The sequence below is a fragment of the Halteromyces radiatus genome (assembly GCF_025201355.1).
Source record: "Halteromyces radiatus strain CBS 162.75 chromosome Unknown BX664scaffold_10, whole genome shotgun sequence".
NCBI lineage: Eukaryota > Fungi > Mucoromycota > Mucoromycetes > Mucorales > Cunninghamellaceae > Halteromyces > Halteromyces radiatus.
In genome coordinates, this window is record NW_026251696.1 from 677,605 (window position 1) to 695,126 (window position 17,522).

The window sequence follows — 17,522 nt, forward strand, 5'->3', positions numbered from 1 at the left end:
GATTTCTTTTTTTTTAGTTGTTCTAGTTTAAATGATAGTATGATTGTGCACAGAATACTTATTATTGCCATTTTTTAATTTCCATTGGTGATCATCATTATTATTATATTGATTTATCATGTTGGCTGATAAAAGAGTGTTTTGACACTTTCAAAGAAAAAAAGAAAAGAAAAAGAAAATGTTGTTCTGTCAGAAGGTAACTAGAATGAAGTATTTTGTATTCTATCAGTAATTTGTACAGTGACTGATCATAATGTTCCATCATCCATTCTATAATCATCCATCATACAATCATCCATCATCCATCCTATAATCATCCAACATACAATCATCCATTATCACATATCATCAATCATCAATTGTCAATCAATCAATACCTAAAAAATTATGGACAACACCCAAAGCTGCTAAAAATATGAAAAGCCTATGTTACTTTTCTTTTGTATCTTTTATTATTAATAAGAAAGTTATCATCAATATGTTATGTGTTTTTAGTGTACTCTACCGACATCTCTGGAGCGATATCTGAAAAAGTGGTAATGCGACATTCATTTTGGAAAGCACGATATTTTATTTGATAACATCACGAAAAACATTTTCTTGTGACCCGAAAAAAAAGACTTTGAAAACACTGTATAACCCTTGTCTATTCTTTTTTTTTTTTTTTTTTTAAAACCAAAAAGTCGCATTTATAATTTTTACACTAAAAGAAAAGAAAAAAAGAAAACCATCTCTGGAAAAGGTCTATCCATATGTTGACCTCAAAAAAAAAAGGTAGTGGAAGAATAACCTTTGTGATTGGAGATTGAGTTTAAAATACATCGAGAAGGGGTGTGTGGTCAAACAAAGCAATCTTATTTTTTTTTTTTTTTTTGTTCCTGTTCTTTTCTTTTCTTTTTTTTTTTTCTTCTTAAGACTTTTAATCCTCCAATCATCTCATGTCATATTCTCCCACTAATTTCCCTGTTCTCAAAAATGATCTCATCTTACGTGTCTCTCGAGGTAAAGTCATTCTTTATAAAGATCCGTTTTATTATTATTATTATTATTCAACTTTACTAAGCATTTATATTCCCTTTTTGTTCTTTTGTAGGTGAAAAGACCGAAAGAGTTCCGATCTGGATTATGAGACAAGCTGGTCGTTACTTACCAGGTAAGAAAACTAACAAGATTCTTTTTACAAGTAAAATTTACGCCCTTTTTTTTTTAATGGGGATGACATCCAACCTTTTTTAGAATTCCACACTGTTCGCAAACAACACAGTTTCTTTGAAATTTGTCGTACACCTGAATTGGCTTGTGAATTGACTTTACAACCTATTGACCGATATGGATCATTACTGGATGCCTCCATCATATTCTCAGATATTTTGGTAATTCCTCAAGCACTTGGGTTAGAAGTAACAATGGTAGAAGGTCGAGGTCCTGTGTTCCCTGCTCCTTTAGTGACACCTGCTGACATGGAACGATTGACTAAAGATGTGAATGTAGACGAAGCACTTGGCTATGTATATCAAGCTATTACATTAACTCGACACAAGTTGGATGGACGAGTACCTTTGTACGGATTTATTGGAGCTCCCTGGACATTAATGGCATATATGATTGAAGGTGGTGGCAGTAAGACTTTATCCAAGGCCAAATCTTGGTTATGGAAACATCCTGATGCAACCCATGAACTTTTACAACGCATTACTGATGTGGCTGTGACGTTTTTGGTAGGCCAAGTCCGTGCTGGTGCACAAATGTTACAAGTATTTGATAGTTGGGCTGGTGAACTTTCTCCTCATGATTTCAAGATCTACTCTTTGCCTTATATCAAACAAATTGCTACCAAGGTCAAACAACAATTGAAAGAACAAGGTTTGGAACAAGTGCCCATGACGATTTTTGCAAAGGGTGCATGGTTCGCTTTAGAAGATTTAGTAGATATTGGTTATGAAGTGGTATCTTTGGATTGGACGATTGATCCTGAATATGCTCGAAAGGTGACCAAGGGCAAGGTGGTGTTACAAGGAAATATGGATCCTTCTGTATTGTATGGTGGTGATGATGCTATTCGTGAAACGGCTACTCGTATGGTGAAAGCCTTTGGTGGTCATCAACATATTGGTAATTTGGGTCATGGTGTTTTACCTACTGTTGATCCTGAAGCTCTCAAGGTGTATTTGGAAACTGTTCAAAAAGTATCTGCTGAAATTAGTAAATAGTATGTATTTTCAATAGTTTAATTTTGATATTTATATATTATTATTATTATTATTGTTTATTGTGATTATTATTGTGATTATTAAAAAAAAAGTTTTAGTACAATTCTGTCTATATGCTTTCTATATGAAAATGAATAAAATGGGGGGGGGGAATATATCTTGATAATAGATTCAAATGATAATAAGATGGATGATAATATGTTTCTTTAACTCATAAATCCACTCCACTGTCTTAATCGTTCACCATATATTTTCAGGATGAAGAGTAAGATTGCACCAAACCAAGCAAGAGCAGCCAACATGACGGTAGTATAACCAGCACCCAAAGCTGAGACCATAGGATTAGAAGCAAGTGTCAACACACATGCAATCAGCATCCGTACAAAATTAGCAGCAGCAGTAACAGATGCACCAATCCCAGGGGTAGCATCTACTAAATATGCAGATGTACTTGTCATGATTTGAGTCATACCAAAGGTCACACAGCCAAATCCAATGATACCGGCCCATACCGAACGATCATATTCCACCATCCATCCAAACAGTAACAAACCAAAAGGCATGATGATCACCAAACATGGCCAAATGTTCAACGTCAAGCGATCTTCTACCATGGGTCGACCTCGTTGTTTTCTTGCACGTAAAAGAAGTTGATCAGATAATCTACCTCCCACAATCGAGCCTAATAAATTGCCAATACCCGCACCAAGATAAGACAAACCTATATAGATCGTCATCAAAAAAAAAAAAATCATTAGTATCAGCGAAAAAGTCAAAAAATTTTTTTTTCTTCTTTTCAATAATCACCTGTTTGCCATGAATTGAATGAATACTTTTGTTCAAATAAACTAGGAATGATGGTTTCCACGGCAAACATTGAACCAAAACAAATACCACCCACCAAAGAGGCAAGGAAAATAAAAGGATGGCGTAACAAGAAAAATGATGATAAGGGATTCATCCTAGCTTTTTTGATTGGAGTGGAATTGGAGATAGTGATACCATCCTCATCATCAGCAATGGATGAAGCATCCTCCGTAGTCTGTGTTACTCCTTGTTGTGTTTGATCAGTTTTTTCCGCTATTGGTAAAGATGCATCAAATCGGGCGTTGTCTCGATACGTTTCAGGAAGGAAAAAGAAAACCATCAAACTAGCAAAAAGTCCAAGAGCAAGACAAAACCAAAATGTTGCTCTCCAACCTTCTTTACTCATAATCAGTACACCACCAAGAATAGGACCTAATAAAGGACCAAAGAAAACTCCAAAAAAGTATTTACCAAATGCTGCTCCTCGTTTTTCCAATGGATAACAATCCTAAAAAAAAAAACAAAAAAAAATCAGTTTTAAAAAAAAACAGATGATCTAATATTCAACTTACAGCAATCACACCTGCACCAACACTTTGACCACAAGATGAACCAATGGATTGAACACAACGTAATACTACAAGACCCCAAATATTGTTCATCAATGCTAATCCTAAGGAAGCCACAGCAAATATCAACATTGAAAATATTGAAAGACATCGACGTACATGATAATGATCTGAGATAGATGCCCAAAATACAGGTGCAATCCCCATGAACACTGATCAAAAAAAAAAAAAAAGGTCCGATGAATCAGTTCATGATTTCATGATTTTTTTTATTTTTTTTATTTTTAACTTACAAACAAATAAAGCTGCGGTTAATGTAGTAGCAATGGGAGGAGCATGTAAATCTTGAGTTATCATAGGTAAACCTAAACATAATAATAATAAGTATTTTTTTTTTTTTTTTTTTGATAATATATTTTTTTTTTACCAGGGAAATAAATGGTACTTGAAAATCCAGGAGTACATGCACATAATGCTAATAAACCCAGAATGACATTTTTTGTTCGACCGGGTAATAAACGAGGATCATCATCTACAGGAGGCTTTAATAATAATCTTGATTTTAATAGATGTTTCCAAGTCTTTTTTTCTTCAGTACTCATCGTATAGATCAAAATCAAAAAAAAAGAGAAAAAAAAAGAAGGAAAAAGAAGTAGTTTAATTAAGGGAAAAAGTTTTTTTTTTTTTTTATATATTTTTTTTTATATGGAGTCACACAGACAACTCATATGGAATACGGAAGAAAATAACCCCAAGACCGATAATCCCGCGCCCTTTCGGAGCAGCCGACCATCCAATAAAAACAAGAATTAATCATGTTTTCAAAAGTATTCTATTGGCATCATTTTAAGGATCTGATAACTTACTGGTTTAAAATATATATTAATAAAAGAAAAAAAAAGAAAGAAAGAAATTAAGTTTCATTCGTTTTGATTTGAATGTGACAGATTGATAACCTAAAGAATAAATAAACAAATCAACCCAGTGTGGTTCAACCTATAAATACATCAATATTTTTTTTTTTTTTTTAAATATCATATATGATATAAATAAAATACATATATATTTTTATTTATTAATATCAAAAATAAGATCAACAAAGTATACATCTATTTTCATTTGTCTAACTAAACTCTCTCTCTCTATATATATCCAATCTATTGTCGAGGGAGGGTGACCGTCAATGAATCCATAGTACCTTGAGCCTTGAATCCTAATTTTTCATACATACGCTGAGCATGTACAATGTCATCATATACTTCCAAATAAGCAGTTTGTCCTTGTTGTAATTCTTGTCCTAACGCTTGTTGAAGACATATCAGACCTAACCCTTTTCGTTGATGATCAGGATGAGTACCACAGACGTTGACATGGATCAAATCAGGAAGACCATCTGGTGCATTCAAAATAGCGACACTTAGAAACTGTTGTCCATTTTCAACAAGGCCATAAATCTGTGTTTGTGGATCATTGATTTGAGTCGTGAGCTTGTATCGTAACCATGTATTATCATTATTGTATCCAAAAGCTGCGCCTATCAATTGTGTCAATTCTTCTACATCTTCCAATGTTGCCTTGCGTACCATAGATGAATTATTTTTTTTTATCTTCTTGAAATCTTCAAAAGTACAGGACATAATGATATCCGTATCACGTTCAACATGAAATGTATATTGTTTATTGTTCTTGAACCAAGTCGCCAAAGTATCCAGTGAAGGCGTTGCTAATTCATCTACAATATACCTTGGTTGTAAACCTAAACGCAGGAACCGGTCCATTGTCGCTTGTAAAAAGGTATCAAAAGCGGATTGATCTTCTTTGTCAATACGTATCCGACAGCAGAGATTGGATTGTTGATGTCCAGGGTTGCGTGGATTGACCATCATGACACTATCATTGCGTATCAATGTTGTAGCTGCTGCTTGATTGAAAAGACAATAGTTCAAGTCTAATATATCTTGTTTGTATGAAGAACGTATGGTCATAATGTAAAGGGATACGAAGAAAGAGAGAGACAGAAAGAGATTGCCGCAGTGAAACAAATCCAATGCCAATTTTTTATCACAACTTCAACAAATATCAGCTCCGACAATGTTCTTCCTCCACAGTCTTGGATGCATAGGATGGACAATGCACCTCACTCCACAAAGATGAAACAATAACCATGATGTTGATAGAGAAATGAAATCAATCATCATCATATATACATATATAGAAAGTATTTGATATACCCAAAAAAAAAAGGAAAAGAAGAGATCGTCTCTCTCTCTCTTTTCCCATCATCCACGTTATTCTGGTAAGGTAGATAAAAAAAAAAAACTGTTAAGTAAAGATCAAAATGGATGAATAGTTTTACATCATTATTAATTTGAATTCTCACATACGGATAAATAATCCGGATGCATATTATCATATACAAAAAAAAAAAAAAAAAACTTATCGCATAAACTATCCTTTTTGAAAAAAAAGGGGTAGAGGATAAACATCCGGAAACGAGTATTGTTTTATCGCTGTTTTAAAAGTGTGAGTAAACATCGTCTATTAGACTTTCTTTTGCATAAGATCATTTAAATACTCACGAAAAAAAAAAAGATTCATTTTCTCTCTCTCACCTTTTTTTTTTTTTACATATTTTTTTATTGATACTAAAATTATGATTCCAGCTGATATCGACACGAACTATACAATCATTGTTCCTACAGAAGTATCCAAAGAAGAAGCCATCAAGCGTCGTCAGATTTATTTGAGACCATTTCTTCTGTATACGTTCAATTCGTATCTTGCCGAACTCCTCTTTTTGGTGGTGGCTATTGTGTTCTTTAGTGGATTAGAAGAGATTTGGAAAAAGCTTGCATGGACCATGATTCTTTGTCCTATTGGTATGGGTGGCACGATGGGCAGTCTTACCATCTTTTTTTTGACAGACAGATATTATGGTCGTGAAGCTGTCATTTTCTCTACCATTCTTCATTTCTTGGTCATGGGCACTTGCAATTTCTTATGTTGGAATCTTGATCGTCATTTGGGTCAATGGTTTGGCTCTGCCTCGCATCCCTTATGGTTCCATCTTCGCTATCCTTTTATCTTCTTACTAGGTATTCCTGCTGCTCAAAAATTATTCACGGATGAGGGTCAAAAAGAATTGGCCAAATGGGGTATTTAATCATTTTTATACAAAATAAATAAAAAATAATGATAATAATTTATGTTTATAAATGTATCATCGATGGGTGTATGTTAAGAAAGGTTGAAGTTGTTTCAAAAAAAAAAAAAACGTCTTGTCCAGAGATGAATGGAGAGTGCAACATAATAATAAAAATGAATGGCATTCAGATCTGCTTTTACTTATAGATGATACAACAAAGAAATATGTTTGATTTAAGCACCTTCCTACAATCTCAATTCTTTTTTTTTTTTTTTTTTTTTTTTTTTTTTTTTTTACCTTGTTTCTTCTTCAGTATCAATAATGTGACACGCTAATATCCATAACGGACAGATAGAGAAGATAGCAGTAATTATATATATGTGCATTTACGAGAATATAAAAGCTATTTGATGTAGATTAGAATAAGATAATGTAATAGTAAAAGAGATAATTATCTATTGATATAAAAACAATAGCGTATTTATAGTCTATAACTAAAGGAGAATGTATCTATTGATGTTGATTCTTTTGAGAGAGCAAAGAGGGACAACAAAAAAGGAAAGAAAAAATGAAGAGAACAGACGGTGGGAGAAACGAAAAACGAAAAAAGGGTGGCTAGTAAAATCCGTGTGGCATTTATATCGTTTATATGTACGCGGCACTAATTTGCTTAAAACAGGAGTGCAGTATTTAAAAGAAATAAGAGAATTTTTTGATGTTATTTACGAAAAGGGTGGGATAGGCTTCCAAAAAAGAGTAGCTAAAAAAGAGTAGCTAAAAAAAGAATGGCTATCATTCGTTCCCACCAAAATTCCTGCGACGAACTTCTTCAGCTTTATATAAGCTTTCTTCTCCGATATCATCTTTCTTTGTCCTTTTTCCGTAAAAAAAAAAAAAAAAAAAGGAGTAAGGTTACTAATGTAAGCATGTCGTATGTGTCACTTTTAATTTTTTTTTTTTTTTTTTTTTTTTGTTTCGACTGAACCCCAAAGAATCCTGCCACCCGCCAAGCGAATGGAAAAATTTAGTATATGGAAATGAACGTCCCTCGATTGTGTAAAAGTCATTATGGATGAGTACTTAAGAAAATAAGATTTGAAGGTGGGCCAAATAAGGTTACAGCTTATGGCAAAGAAGTAAAACCTTAAAACACGATTTCCTCTACTTCTTTCATCTTTTCGTTTCTCTTCTTCCTTATTACTCTTCTTATTCCTTTGATGTGGAAGAATGAAACAATGAAAAAGTAATTGTTGACCGAAGATAACAGATAGCTCTTTATTGTTGGAGAAATAAAATAACGTACTTATATCTAAACTAAAGAAAGGAGAGACTACCTAATATATCATTTTTGTAATGAGGAGAACAAAAGGGGTCAAAACAGGAACGTGGAAAAGACAAAAATTCACAAAATTCAAGAAAACAAGGGGGGAATAATGAAAACTATTATATAAATTTTGTCAATTTCATTTGATCACGCTAATCCACTCCCCCGCTCTACCAACGGAGCTATAAAGGGATTAGTTGAAACAAGGAGAAAGGAGAGGAAGAAGTATAATAATGATGCGAGTCTGCGAGTCTGCGAGTTAGCGGGTTTGCGAGTCTGCGAGTCTGCGGGTCTTTCACTTTCATAGAAAAAAAGAATGTCATTGACAATCATTTCCTTTTTTTTTCATTCTTTTTCTTTACTTCTTTCTTATTCCTTTCCTTTAATTCTTGAAAAAAAGTTTATAATGTATATATATTATCATCCGGTTTATCCACCGTTTTTTACCTTTTTTTCTTCCATACTTCAGTAATATGAATAACGCAAGAGAGAATCAAAATAAAACTCTTGCCTCAGATCTTGATGTCAATCACGTGTTTGACCTTGTGCTTGTGGATATGGTTGCTTCTTTCGAGTCCGAGAGGCTTGTCTGTGTTAAGAGGAACATGTATGAAGCTGGATCTTCTTACAAATACGTCTGTGTCAGTTACCGTTGGGGCGAGTACACTGAACAAATTGTCCTCACGCCGGATTACAATGCGCATGTGACTAGTTTTGCCATTGCAGACTTGATTACCTTGTGTGGACAAATACTACTTTGGAATCATCAAGAATATGAAAAAGAACCCGATGATGATGATGATGATATAGTAGATAATAATACGGATAGATATTTATGGGTGGATGCTATCTCAGTGGATCAAATGAATCACGCAAACAAAAAATCGACCACTCATCGTATGACTGAAATTTACAACAGAGCTGAACTGATTATTGCTGTTCCTGATTTGCACATTGGTTATCTCATGGAGACTCCGAACAATCATGAATTTATCTCTACGCTGTCCAGGCACGCAAAAAAGATATATCATCATATCACATTGCAATGTACGAATAAAAAAGGTGATGATGAAGAGGACGTCAAAAGTGATCAAGTTGGTCAAGAAAACCTTGACGTTCAGAAACCAGAAAAATATCAACATGGTACGGATGAAAATTAACCTCGTTATGGGACAACATCACTTCTTAAACTTTTTTTTTTTTTTTTTTTTTTTTTTTTTTTTTAGCAAAGGGAGGTCGAGGCTCACGGAAACACAGAAAATTTAGACAATTTGTCAAAGATACTATACGCCAATTACGCTTATTAGGTGGCGCAGATGGCACACAAAAGAAGAATGATGCTGCTCAGACCAATCTGGATGATGATGATGATGATTTTACGGTATCCTCTTGGGAAGACACTAGGCGTACCCAAAGAAGCAACCGTTGCCTTTGTGCTGTGGGGATGACTCAAACGGAAAAAGAAGACTACATCCGTGCACTGAGGTACTTGGCACATGTGGTTAATGATTGGGCAAATCGCGTTTGGGTAATGAATGAATGCAGCATTGAACGAAGAAGCAAGATAAAGCTATGGTTTCTCTCCATCAGTTACAACGTTGGCTTTGATGACCGGTCTATTGAACTCTTGGACTTGTTTAATGAAAGCAGGCCTACCAGGTTTGATCAACCTTTGAAAGAAAGATCTTTTTTGGACATGATGTTGAATTCAAAGGCAGCACGAAATGAAGATCGCTTCTATGCTATCCTTCCATTATTCAAAGCATTCAAACATTATGTTGATGATCATGATATCTCCAATTGGGGCATCACTGATCATCTCTCTGTCCGACCCCAGTTGTTTCGAATGGTTAAACTTCAAGAAAAGCTTGCCATCTTGTTGTCTTGCACAATCGCCGGCTTTTCTTCTGACGTTGTCCTCCCATCCTTCGTTTCAAATTATAATCATCTTTTCTTCAAGATAGCCTGCGATCTTAGCTATAGACCTTCATTGTTGAATAATATTGAATTACTCAAGGACGAAGATATCAATCGTGATTATCTTCGCATCACTGTACCTTGGTCAAGAACATTTACAGATAAAATCCTTTCTCATGATCTCGGTATCACTCAAGATGCTTGTGGAAAATTGGGATTGAATACTTCTGAATTGGTCACCGTCTTCATGCCTATCATCGTTCATGATGAAAGAACAAATCATACACTTGGTGTCAAGCTATTAGGAAGTCGAAAAAAAATATATGGATCATGCTCAATCGGATGATGGACTTGGTGGATGTGCCTTCTTCTGATACTTCTTCCTCACTTGAACATGATGTATCTCATAGATCAGGTTCTTTGGATACGTTGTGGTCAGATAAACATGAATACGATCAAGTGTTTCATCTATATTAGCTTTCTATTTTATAATAGATGATGGCTGGCTATGATTTTTAATTTTTTTTTTATTCATTGACTTTTAGATTTTATGCCTTATATGCCCTTTTTCTTTTTTTATGTCCTTCTTTCTTTCTTTATTTCTTTAGTTTTTTTTTTTATTATTTTTTTTATTTTATTTGAACCGTGACACCTCACGGTAAATACATTCTTTTCTTTTTTTTTATTATTTTTATATGTTTATGATTCTTATGCTATTAATAAATTATAGGTTCTTTTATGCTTCAAATTATCTTTTTCTTGTCTTGTTACATATCATAAAGAAAAGAAGAGTATAACACATGTATTTTTTTTTGTCTGGCTGCTTTAACCTATAACATTAAAGTTTGGTACACCGCTGATATATAAAAGGGTTCTCCTTATTTTTTTTCTTTTTTCTTTTTTTCTTTCCTCTTTTTGTCTGGCTGCTTTAACCTATAACATTAAAGTTTGGTGCACCGCTGATATATAAAAGGATTCTCCTTATTTTCTTTTTTCTTTTTTTCTTTCCTCTTTTTCATTATTCCGCTCAAATATCAAACGTTTTGTATGCTTCAACCAAAAAAGAAAGACGAATAAAAGACAGTTATTCATAAAAAAGTAAGTTGGTCAAATTAGTATTGGGGTTAACAATGTACTTACCTGTTTTCCTTCGTAGAGGAATTTACTTCCAGGGTCATGTTAAGCACAATACATCCTTAAACAATGCCAAGCAATGAAAGCAAGGTAACTGATAATGATACAAGCTTCCTCTTTTTTTTTTTTTTTTTTTTGTTGCTCAAGCTATTTTTCTAATGATATAGATTCTTCTTAAAAATCAACTGGAAAGAGGAAGTGTACGCTCGTCACACATTCAAGAACTGAAAAGGCAACAGTAATATATCAAGAATGGAAGGCGAACTGGTTGGACCAGGCTGATGCAGTATGTCACTCAAAAAAGGCGCGCTTACGTTAGATCTACTTTATGTCTTTATACAATTTTATCATTCTTACGAATAAAACGGATCATTATCGCAAATGAAATCAATAAAGATTACATACTTTTGTTTCTTGATCAAATACGTGAAATATCAGAAATACGGGTAAAAATGATTCAAGAGGTTGAGCAGAAATAAAAAGGTAAAATGGTAGTATGACTGTGAAGAGGATCTGCTTTTACTTATAGGTAGCACAATTAAGGCTTGTGTTTGATTTACACATCGTGCCACCAACTTCCAGCTTTTTTTTATATTAATTTCACAATCCAATGTATTCCCTTTTTCTTTCTTTCTTTCTTTTTCTTTTTTTTTTTTTTTTTTTTTGTCCTCAATATTTCAACAATATGAACAACGAAAGAGAGAATCAAAACAAAACCCTCTCTCCCAACAATGAATCTGGCCCTCAGATCGATATCGACATACCATCCAATCCTCTTACCTCTGACACTGGCGACAATCAAATATTCGACCTGGTGCTTGTAGATATGGTTGCTTCCTACAAGACCCAACGACTTGTTTGTGTTAAAAGAAACATGTATCAAGCTGGATCGTCTTACAAATATGTCTGTGTCAGTTACCGATGGGGTGAATACAATGAGCAAATTGCCCTCACACCGGATTACAACGCACATGTGACCAGTTTTGGGATTTCAGATTTGATCAACTTGTGTACACAAATATTGTATTGGAATTACCAAGAGCATGTAAAAGAACACGGTATTGATGATGAAGAAGAAGATGATGATGATGACGATGATGATGACTATTGTGATGGCAGGCCTAGGTTTCTATGGGTAGATGCTATCTCCGTGGATCAAATGGATCACTCACATAAAAAGACGACCGTTCATCGTATGAAGGAAATTTATGCCAGAGCTGAGATGATCATTGCTGTTCCTGATTTGCACATAGCCTATCTCCTCAAGGACCCAAACAGTCGTGAATATATCATCACTCTCACCAAGAATGGAAAAAGGGTACATCGCCATATCACATTGCAGTGTATGAATAAAGAAAGCGATGACAATGAAGACGATATTAAAAATGATCAAGTTGGTCAAGAAAACATTGATGTTCAGGAACAAAAAAGTCAAGATGGTAACGGATAAAAATAAGCCCAGCTGCGGAACATCATCATTTATTAAACTTTTTTTTTTTTTTTTTTTTTTTTTTGGTAGAAAGTAATCGAGGTACACATAAACACCGAGGATTTAGACAATTCTTCAAAGACACTATACGTCAATCACGTTTAGCAACTAGTGGTCACGATGGAAACAAAGGAATAACAGAAAATAATATTCAAGATCCTGTTATTGACGACGATGTGCTATTCAAATCGGATGATGAAAAGGGAGGTGACACACAAAAGAAGGATGATGATGATGGTAAAACGACGCCCACTTGCAATACCGATAAAGAAAGCGATCACGATCACCAAAAAAACCAATCTTGCCTTTGTGACGTGGGGATGAGCCAAATAGAAAAAGAAGATTACAATCGTGCATTGACATACTTGAAGCATGTGGTTGATGATTGGGCGAATCGCGTGTGGGTGATTAGTGAATGCAGTATTGGACGAAGAAGTAAGATGAAGCTATGGTTCCTCTCCATTGGTTATTACCTTCGCATTGCCGACCGGCCTTCTCAACTTTTGGATTTGTTTAATGAGGAGCGACCTACCATTTTTGATCAACCTTTGAAAGAAAGATCTTTTTTGGACATGATGCTGAATTCAAACGCTACACGAAATGAAGATCGATTCTATGCCATTCTTCCATTATTCAAGGAATTCAAACCCTTTGCTGATAATCATGACATCTCCAATTGGGGTATCACCGATATGCTCTCTGTTCGGCTTCAGCTATTTCGTATGGTCAATTTTCAAGAAAAGCTTGCCATCTTGTTGTCTTGCACCATCATCAACTTTTCTTCTGATGTTATCCTTCCATCCTTCGCTTCAAATTATAATCATTATTTCTTCAATGTAGCCACTGGTCTTAGCTACAAAACGGCGTGGTTGAAGGATATTGAATTACTTAAGGATGAAGATATCAATCGTGATTATCTTCGTATCACTGTACCTTGGTCAAGAACATTCACGGATACTACGCTTTCTCATGATCTCGTTATTACTAAACATGCTCGTGGAAAATTGGGATTGGACGCTTCTGAAGTGATGACGGTTTTCATACCTATCGTCGTTCATGATGAAAGAACAAATCATACCATGGGTGTCAAGTTGCTAGGGAACCGACAAAAAAACATATGGGTTATGCTTAATAGGATGATGGATTTGGTAGATGTGCCTCCTTCTGATGCTTCTTCCAATAAGGTTTCCGTTGTCGAACATCATACACCTCATAGATCAGATTCTTTGGATATGCTATGGTCAGATAAACATGAAAATGATCAAGTATTTCACTTGTATTAGATTTTATTATAATAAAAGAAAGAGTATTTATAATGCATGTATTTTTTTTTTTTGTCTAGTTGATTTAAATTGTAACATTAAGGTTTGGTACACCGCTGATATATAAAAGGATTCTCCTCTTTCTTTTTCTTTTTTCTTTTTTTCTTCCCTCTTTTTCATTCTTCCGCTCAAATATCAAACGTTGTGTATGTTTCAACCCAAAAAGAAAGACAAATAAAAGTCAGCTATTCATAAAAAAAGTAAGTTGGTTAAATTACTGTTAGGGATTAACAATGTATTTATCTGTTTTCTTCCATAGAGATGTCATGACAAGCAAAATACATCCCTGAAACGATGGCAAGCAATGAAAATAAGGTAACTAATAAGGATAGATGCCTCTATTTTGCTGCATAAGTTAATATTACCAGTTATCCTTCTTTTTTTGAATTTGAACCTCGTAGAGACGATTGTTTGAAACAAAAATCATTATGAACAAGTATCTACAACGACGCTTCTGTCAAACGTGAATCAAATGATATCATCAGGTCAGTTATTTATTCTCATTTACAAGGTGATTTATGGGGCTTTTTTTTTCGAGAGAGGAGAAAATGATCAAATGGATTCTGGTGATTATACTAATGTCCATTTTCTTTGATTAATGACATAGGTTCTTTTTAAAAATTAACTAAGAAATATATATACTCGCCACACATTCAAGAGCTGGAAAGGCAATAATAATATATCAAGAATGGAAGGTGAACTGATTGGACCAGGCTGATGCAATATGTCACTCAAAAAAGGAGCATGCAAAGAACGGTTTACATTAGATCTATTTTATGTTTTTTATACAATTCTATCATCCTTACGAATATATCATTATGGTAGTGAAATCAATAAAATTATATGTTTTATTTTCTTCCAATATGTGAAATATTAGCGATACGCGGAAATAAAGAGGCACAACGTAGAGTATGATTGAAGATATATGTAGTACAACATGAACAAGGCTTGTAATTGATTTAAACATCGTGTCACCAAACCTCAGCTTTTTTTTTTGTTTTGTATTTTATTTTTGCTATCCACTTTTTTTTTTTTTTTTTTTTTTTTTTTGTATCGCTTGCTTTTTAACACTTAATCAATATGAGCAATGGAAAAGAGAATGAAGATAAAGCTCTCTCGTCATTTTCCAATAAATCTGGACCTCAGATCGATATCGATATACCATCCAATTCTCTTGCCCCTGACGCTGATGATGGTCAAGTGTTCCACCTTGTGCTTGTGGATATGGTTGCCTCCTTCAAGACCCAACGACTTGTTTGTGTTAAACGAAATATGTATGAATCTGGATCGTCTTATAAGTATGTCTGTGTCAGTTATCGATGGGGTGAATACAATGAGCAGATTGCCCTCACGCCGGATTACAATGCGCATGTGACTAGTTTCGCCATTGCAGATTTGATCACTTTGTGCGCACAAATACTGCTTTCGAATCATCAAGAGCATGAAAAAGAACACGATGATGATGATGATGAAGACGACGATGATGATGATGATGACGAAGACGACGATGATGAAGACGACGATGATGAAGACGACGACGACGACGATGATGATGATGATGATGATGAAGACGACGACGACGATGATGATGATGATGATGAAGACGACGACGATGATGAATATGATGATTACTACGTCGGCATGCCTAGGTTTTTATGGGTAGATGCTATCTCGGTGGATCAAATGGATCACTCACACAAAAAGGAGACCATTCATCGTATGGCTGAAATTTACGCCAGAGCTGAGATGATCATTGCTGTTCCTGATTTGCACATTGGTTATCTCATGGAGACTCCAAACACTCGTGAATATATCATCACTCTCACCAAGTATGCAAAGAAGGTACGTCGTCATATCACGTTGCAGTGTATGAATAAAGAAAGTGATGATGAAGAGGATGTCAAAGATGATCAAGTTAGTCAAGAGAACGTACATGTTCAGGAACAACAAAAAAGGCAAGATGGTGCGAATAAAACTAAACCCCGCTACGGAGCAACATCATTCATTAAACTCTTTTTTTTTTTTTTTTTTTTTAGTAGAAGGTAATCGAGGTTCACACAAACACAGAGGGTTTAAGCAATTCATCAAAGACACTATACGTCGATCAAGTTTAGCATCTTGGAGTAACGAAGAGGATGAAAATAAAGAGACAATCGCAAATAAAGTCCAAGACCTCGTTGTTGGTAATAGAGTGCTAGTCAAATCGGATCATGAAAAGACTGGTGACACACAAAAGAAGGATAGTCAAACTAATCTGGACGACGCTGGTGATAATGGTAAAGCGGCATCCGGTTCCGAAGGCAATAATAAAGGAGACACTAGTCGAAAAAGCAATTCTTGCCGTTGCAGGGTAGGGATGACCCAAACAGAAAAAGAAAATTACGATCGTGCATTGAAGTACTTGGCGCATGTGGTCTTGGATTGGTCTAACCGCGTGTGGGTGATTAGTGAATGTAGCATTGGACGAAGAAGCAAAATGAAGCTATGGTTCCTCTCCATTGGTTATTATGTTGGCATTGCCGAACGGCCTTCTGAACTCTTTGATTTGTTTAATGAGGAACGACCTACCAGGTTTGACCAACCTTTGAAAGAAAGATCTTTTTTAGATGTCATGTTAAATTCAAAGGCTCAACGAAATGAAGATCGATTCTATGCTGTTCTTCCGTTATTCAAAGAATTTAAACATTATGCTGATAATCATGACATCTCCAATTGGGGTATCACCGATACTCTCTCTGTCCGGCTCCAGTTGCTTCGTATGGTCAAATTTCAAGAAAAGCTCGCCATCTTGCTGTCTTGCACCATTGCCAACTTTTCTTCTGACGTTATCCTTCCATCCTTCGCTGCAAATTATAATCATCTTTTTTTCAAGATAGCCTGTGATCTTAGCTGCAAACCGTCATTGTTGAATAATATTGAATTGCTTAAGGATGAAGATATCAATCGTGATTATCTTCGCATCACTGTGCCTTGGTCAAGAACATTCACGGATACCACGCTTTCTCATGATCTCGTTATTACTAAACATGCTCGTGGAAAATTGGGATTGGATACTTCTGAATTGGTAACGGTTTTCATGCCTATCGTCATTCATGATGAGAGAACAAATCATACCATGGGTGTCAAGTTGCTAGGGAACCGACAAAAAAATATATGGATTATGCTTAATAGGATGATGGATTTGGTGGATGTGCCTGCTTCCGACGCTTCTTCCTCAGTTACTTCTCTCTCTTCCAGTAAATTGTCCATGGTTGAACATCACGCTCCTCATAGATCCGGCTCTTTGGATATGCTGTGGTCAGATAAACATAAAAATGATCAAGTATTTCACTTATATTAGATTTTATTATAATAAAAGAAAGAGTATTTATAATGCATGTATTTTTTTTTTTGTCTAGATGTTTTAACTTATAACATTAAAGTTTGGTACACCGCTGATATATAAAAAGGTTCTTATTTTTCTTTTTTCTTTTTTCTTTCCTCTTTTCCATTCTTCCGCTCAAATATCAAACATTTTGTATGCTTCAATCCAAAAAGAAAAGCAAATAAAAGTCAGCTATTCATAAAAAAAGTAAGTTGGTTAAATTACTGATAGGGATTAACAA

At 34.8% G+C, this 17,522-nt stretch overlaps 7 protein-coding genes across 7 annotated transcripts; 4 read left to right on the plus strand and 3 right to left on the minus strand.

Annotated features, from left to right (window-relative positions):
• Positions 1 to 906: 906 nt before the first annotated feature.
• Positions 907 to 2,313, plus strand: BX664DRAFT_362430 (uroporphyrinogen decarboxylase). The gene is made up of 3 exons (XM_051548310.1): positions 907 to 1,002; positions 1,094 to 1,153; positions 1,237 to 2,313. The coding sequence occupies exons 1-3, from the start codon at positions 939 to 941 to the stop codon at positions 2,208 to 2,210; spliced, it is 1,098 nt and encodes a 365-aa protein (XP_051396397.1). The 5' UTR covers positions 907 to 938; the 3' UTR covers positions 2,211 to 2,313.
• BX664DRAFT_287075 (major facilitator superfamily domain-containing protein) lies at positions 2,180 to 4,268 on the minus strand. Its single transcript, XM_051541729.1, has 5 exons — positions 4,014 to 4,268; positions 3,880 to 3,951; positions 3,590 to 3,798; positions 3,018 to 3,525; positions 2,180 to 2,931 (listed from the first exon to the last, which is right to left on the minus strand). The coding sequence occupies exons 1-5, from the start codon at positions 4,186 to 4,188 to the stop codon at positions 2,417 to 2,419; spliced, it is 1,479 nt and encodes a 492-aa protein (XP_051396398.1). The 5' UTR covers positions 4,189 to 4,268; the 3' UTR covers positions 2,180 to 2,416.
• A 339-nt stretch (positions 4,269 to 4,607) lies between these two features.
• On the minus strand, positions 4,608 to 5,630 carry BX664DRAFT_342968 (acyl-CoA N-acyltransferase). The gene has a single exon (XM_051547240.1). The coding sequence runs from the start codon at positions 5,569 to 5,571 to the stop codon at positions 4,744 to 4,746; it is 828 nt and encodes a 275-aa protein (XP_051396399.1). The 5' UTR covers positions 5,572 to 5,630; the 3' UTR covers positions 4,608 to 4,743.
• A 609-nt stretch (positions 5,631 to 6,239) lies between these two features.
• On the plus strand, positions 6,240 to 6,749 carry BX664DRAFT_369286 (uncharacterized protein; the record flags this gene model as incomplete). The annotated part of the gene is made up of 1 exon (XM_051548609.1): positions 6,240 to 6,749. One exon carries the CDS (start codon positions 6,240 to 6,242, stop codon positions 6,747 to 6,749), a length of 510 nt encoding a protein of 169 aa, XP_051396400.1.
• Positions 6,750 to 8,528: 1,779 nt separating this feature from the next.
• On the plus strand, positions 8,529 to 10,545 carry BX664DRAFT_369288 (uncharacterized protein; the record flags this gene model as incomplete). The annotated part of the gene is made up of 2 exons (XM_051548610.1): positions 8,529 to 9,198; positions 9,282 to 10,545. The coding sequence occupies 2 exons, from the start codon at positions 8,529 to 8,531 to the stop codon at positions 10,316 to 10,318; spliced, it is 1,707 nt and encodes a 568-aa protein (XP_051396401.1). The 3' UTR covers positions 10,319 to 10,545.
• A 1,231-nt stretch (positions 10,546 to 11,776) lies between these two features.
• Positions 11,777 to 13,878, plus strand: BX664DRAFT_362434 (uncharacterized protein; the record flags this gene model as incomplete). Its single annotated transcript, XM_051548311.1, has 2 exons — positions 11,777 to 12,545; positions 12,626 to 13,878. The coding sequence occupies exons 1-2, from the start codon at positions 11,792 to 11,794 to the stop codon at positions 13,876 to 13,878; spliced, it is 2,007 nt and encodes a 668-aa protein (XP_051396402.1). The 5' UTR covers positions 11,777 to 11,791.
• Positions 13,879 to 15,660: 1,782 nt separating this feature from the next.
• BX664DRAFT_342977 (uncharacterized protein) lies at positions 15,661 to 16,445 on the minus strand (the record flags this gene model as incomplete). The annotated part of the gene is made up of 2 exons (XM_051547241.1): positions 15,957 to 16,445; positions 15,661 to 15,880 (listed from the first exon to the last, which is right to left on the minus strand). A coding segment is annotated over exon 1 (212 nt), but the record flags the coding sequence as incomplete, so codon positions are not given.
• Between the last annotated feature and the right edge of the window lie 1,077 nt (positions 16,446 to 17,522).

Bases quoted from the DNA above. Each gene is read 5' to 3' on its own strand.
- BX664DRAFT_362430 (XM_051548310.1), top strand. From the start codon at position 939: ATGTCATATTCTCCCACTAATTTCCCTGTTCTCAAAAATGATCTCATC. The intron at 1,003-1,093 runs GTAAAGTCATTC...GTTCTTTTGTAG, and splicing joins CATCTTACGTGTCTCTCGAG to GTGAAAAGACCGAAAGAGTT. The intron at 1,154-1,236 runs GTAAGAAAACTA...AACCTTTTTTAG, and splicing joins AGCTGGTCGTTACTTACCAG to AATTCCACACTGTTCGCAAA.
- BX664DRAFT_287075 (XM_051541729.1), bottom strand. From the start codon at position 4,188: ATGAGTACTGAAGAAAAAAAGACTTGGAAACATCTATTAAAATCAAGA. The intron at 3,799-3,879 runs GTAAGTTAAAAA...TTTTTTGATCAG, and splicing joins AACCGCAGCTTTATTTGTTT to TGTTCATGGGGATTGCACCT. The intron at 3,526-3,589 runs GTAAGTTGAATA...TTTTTTTTTTAG, and splicing joins TTGGTGCAGGTGTGATTGCT to GATTGTTATCCATTGGAAAA.
- BX664DRAFT_342968 (XM_051547240.1), bottom strand. From the start codon at position 5,571: ATGACCATACGTTCTTCATACAAACAAGATATATTAGACTTGAACTAT.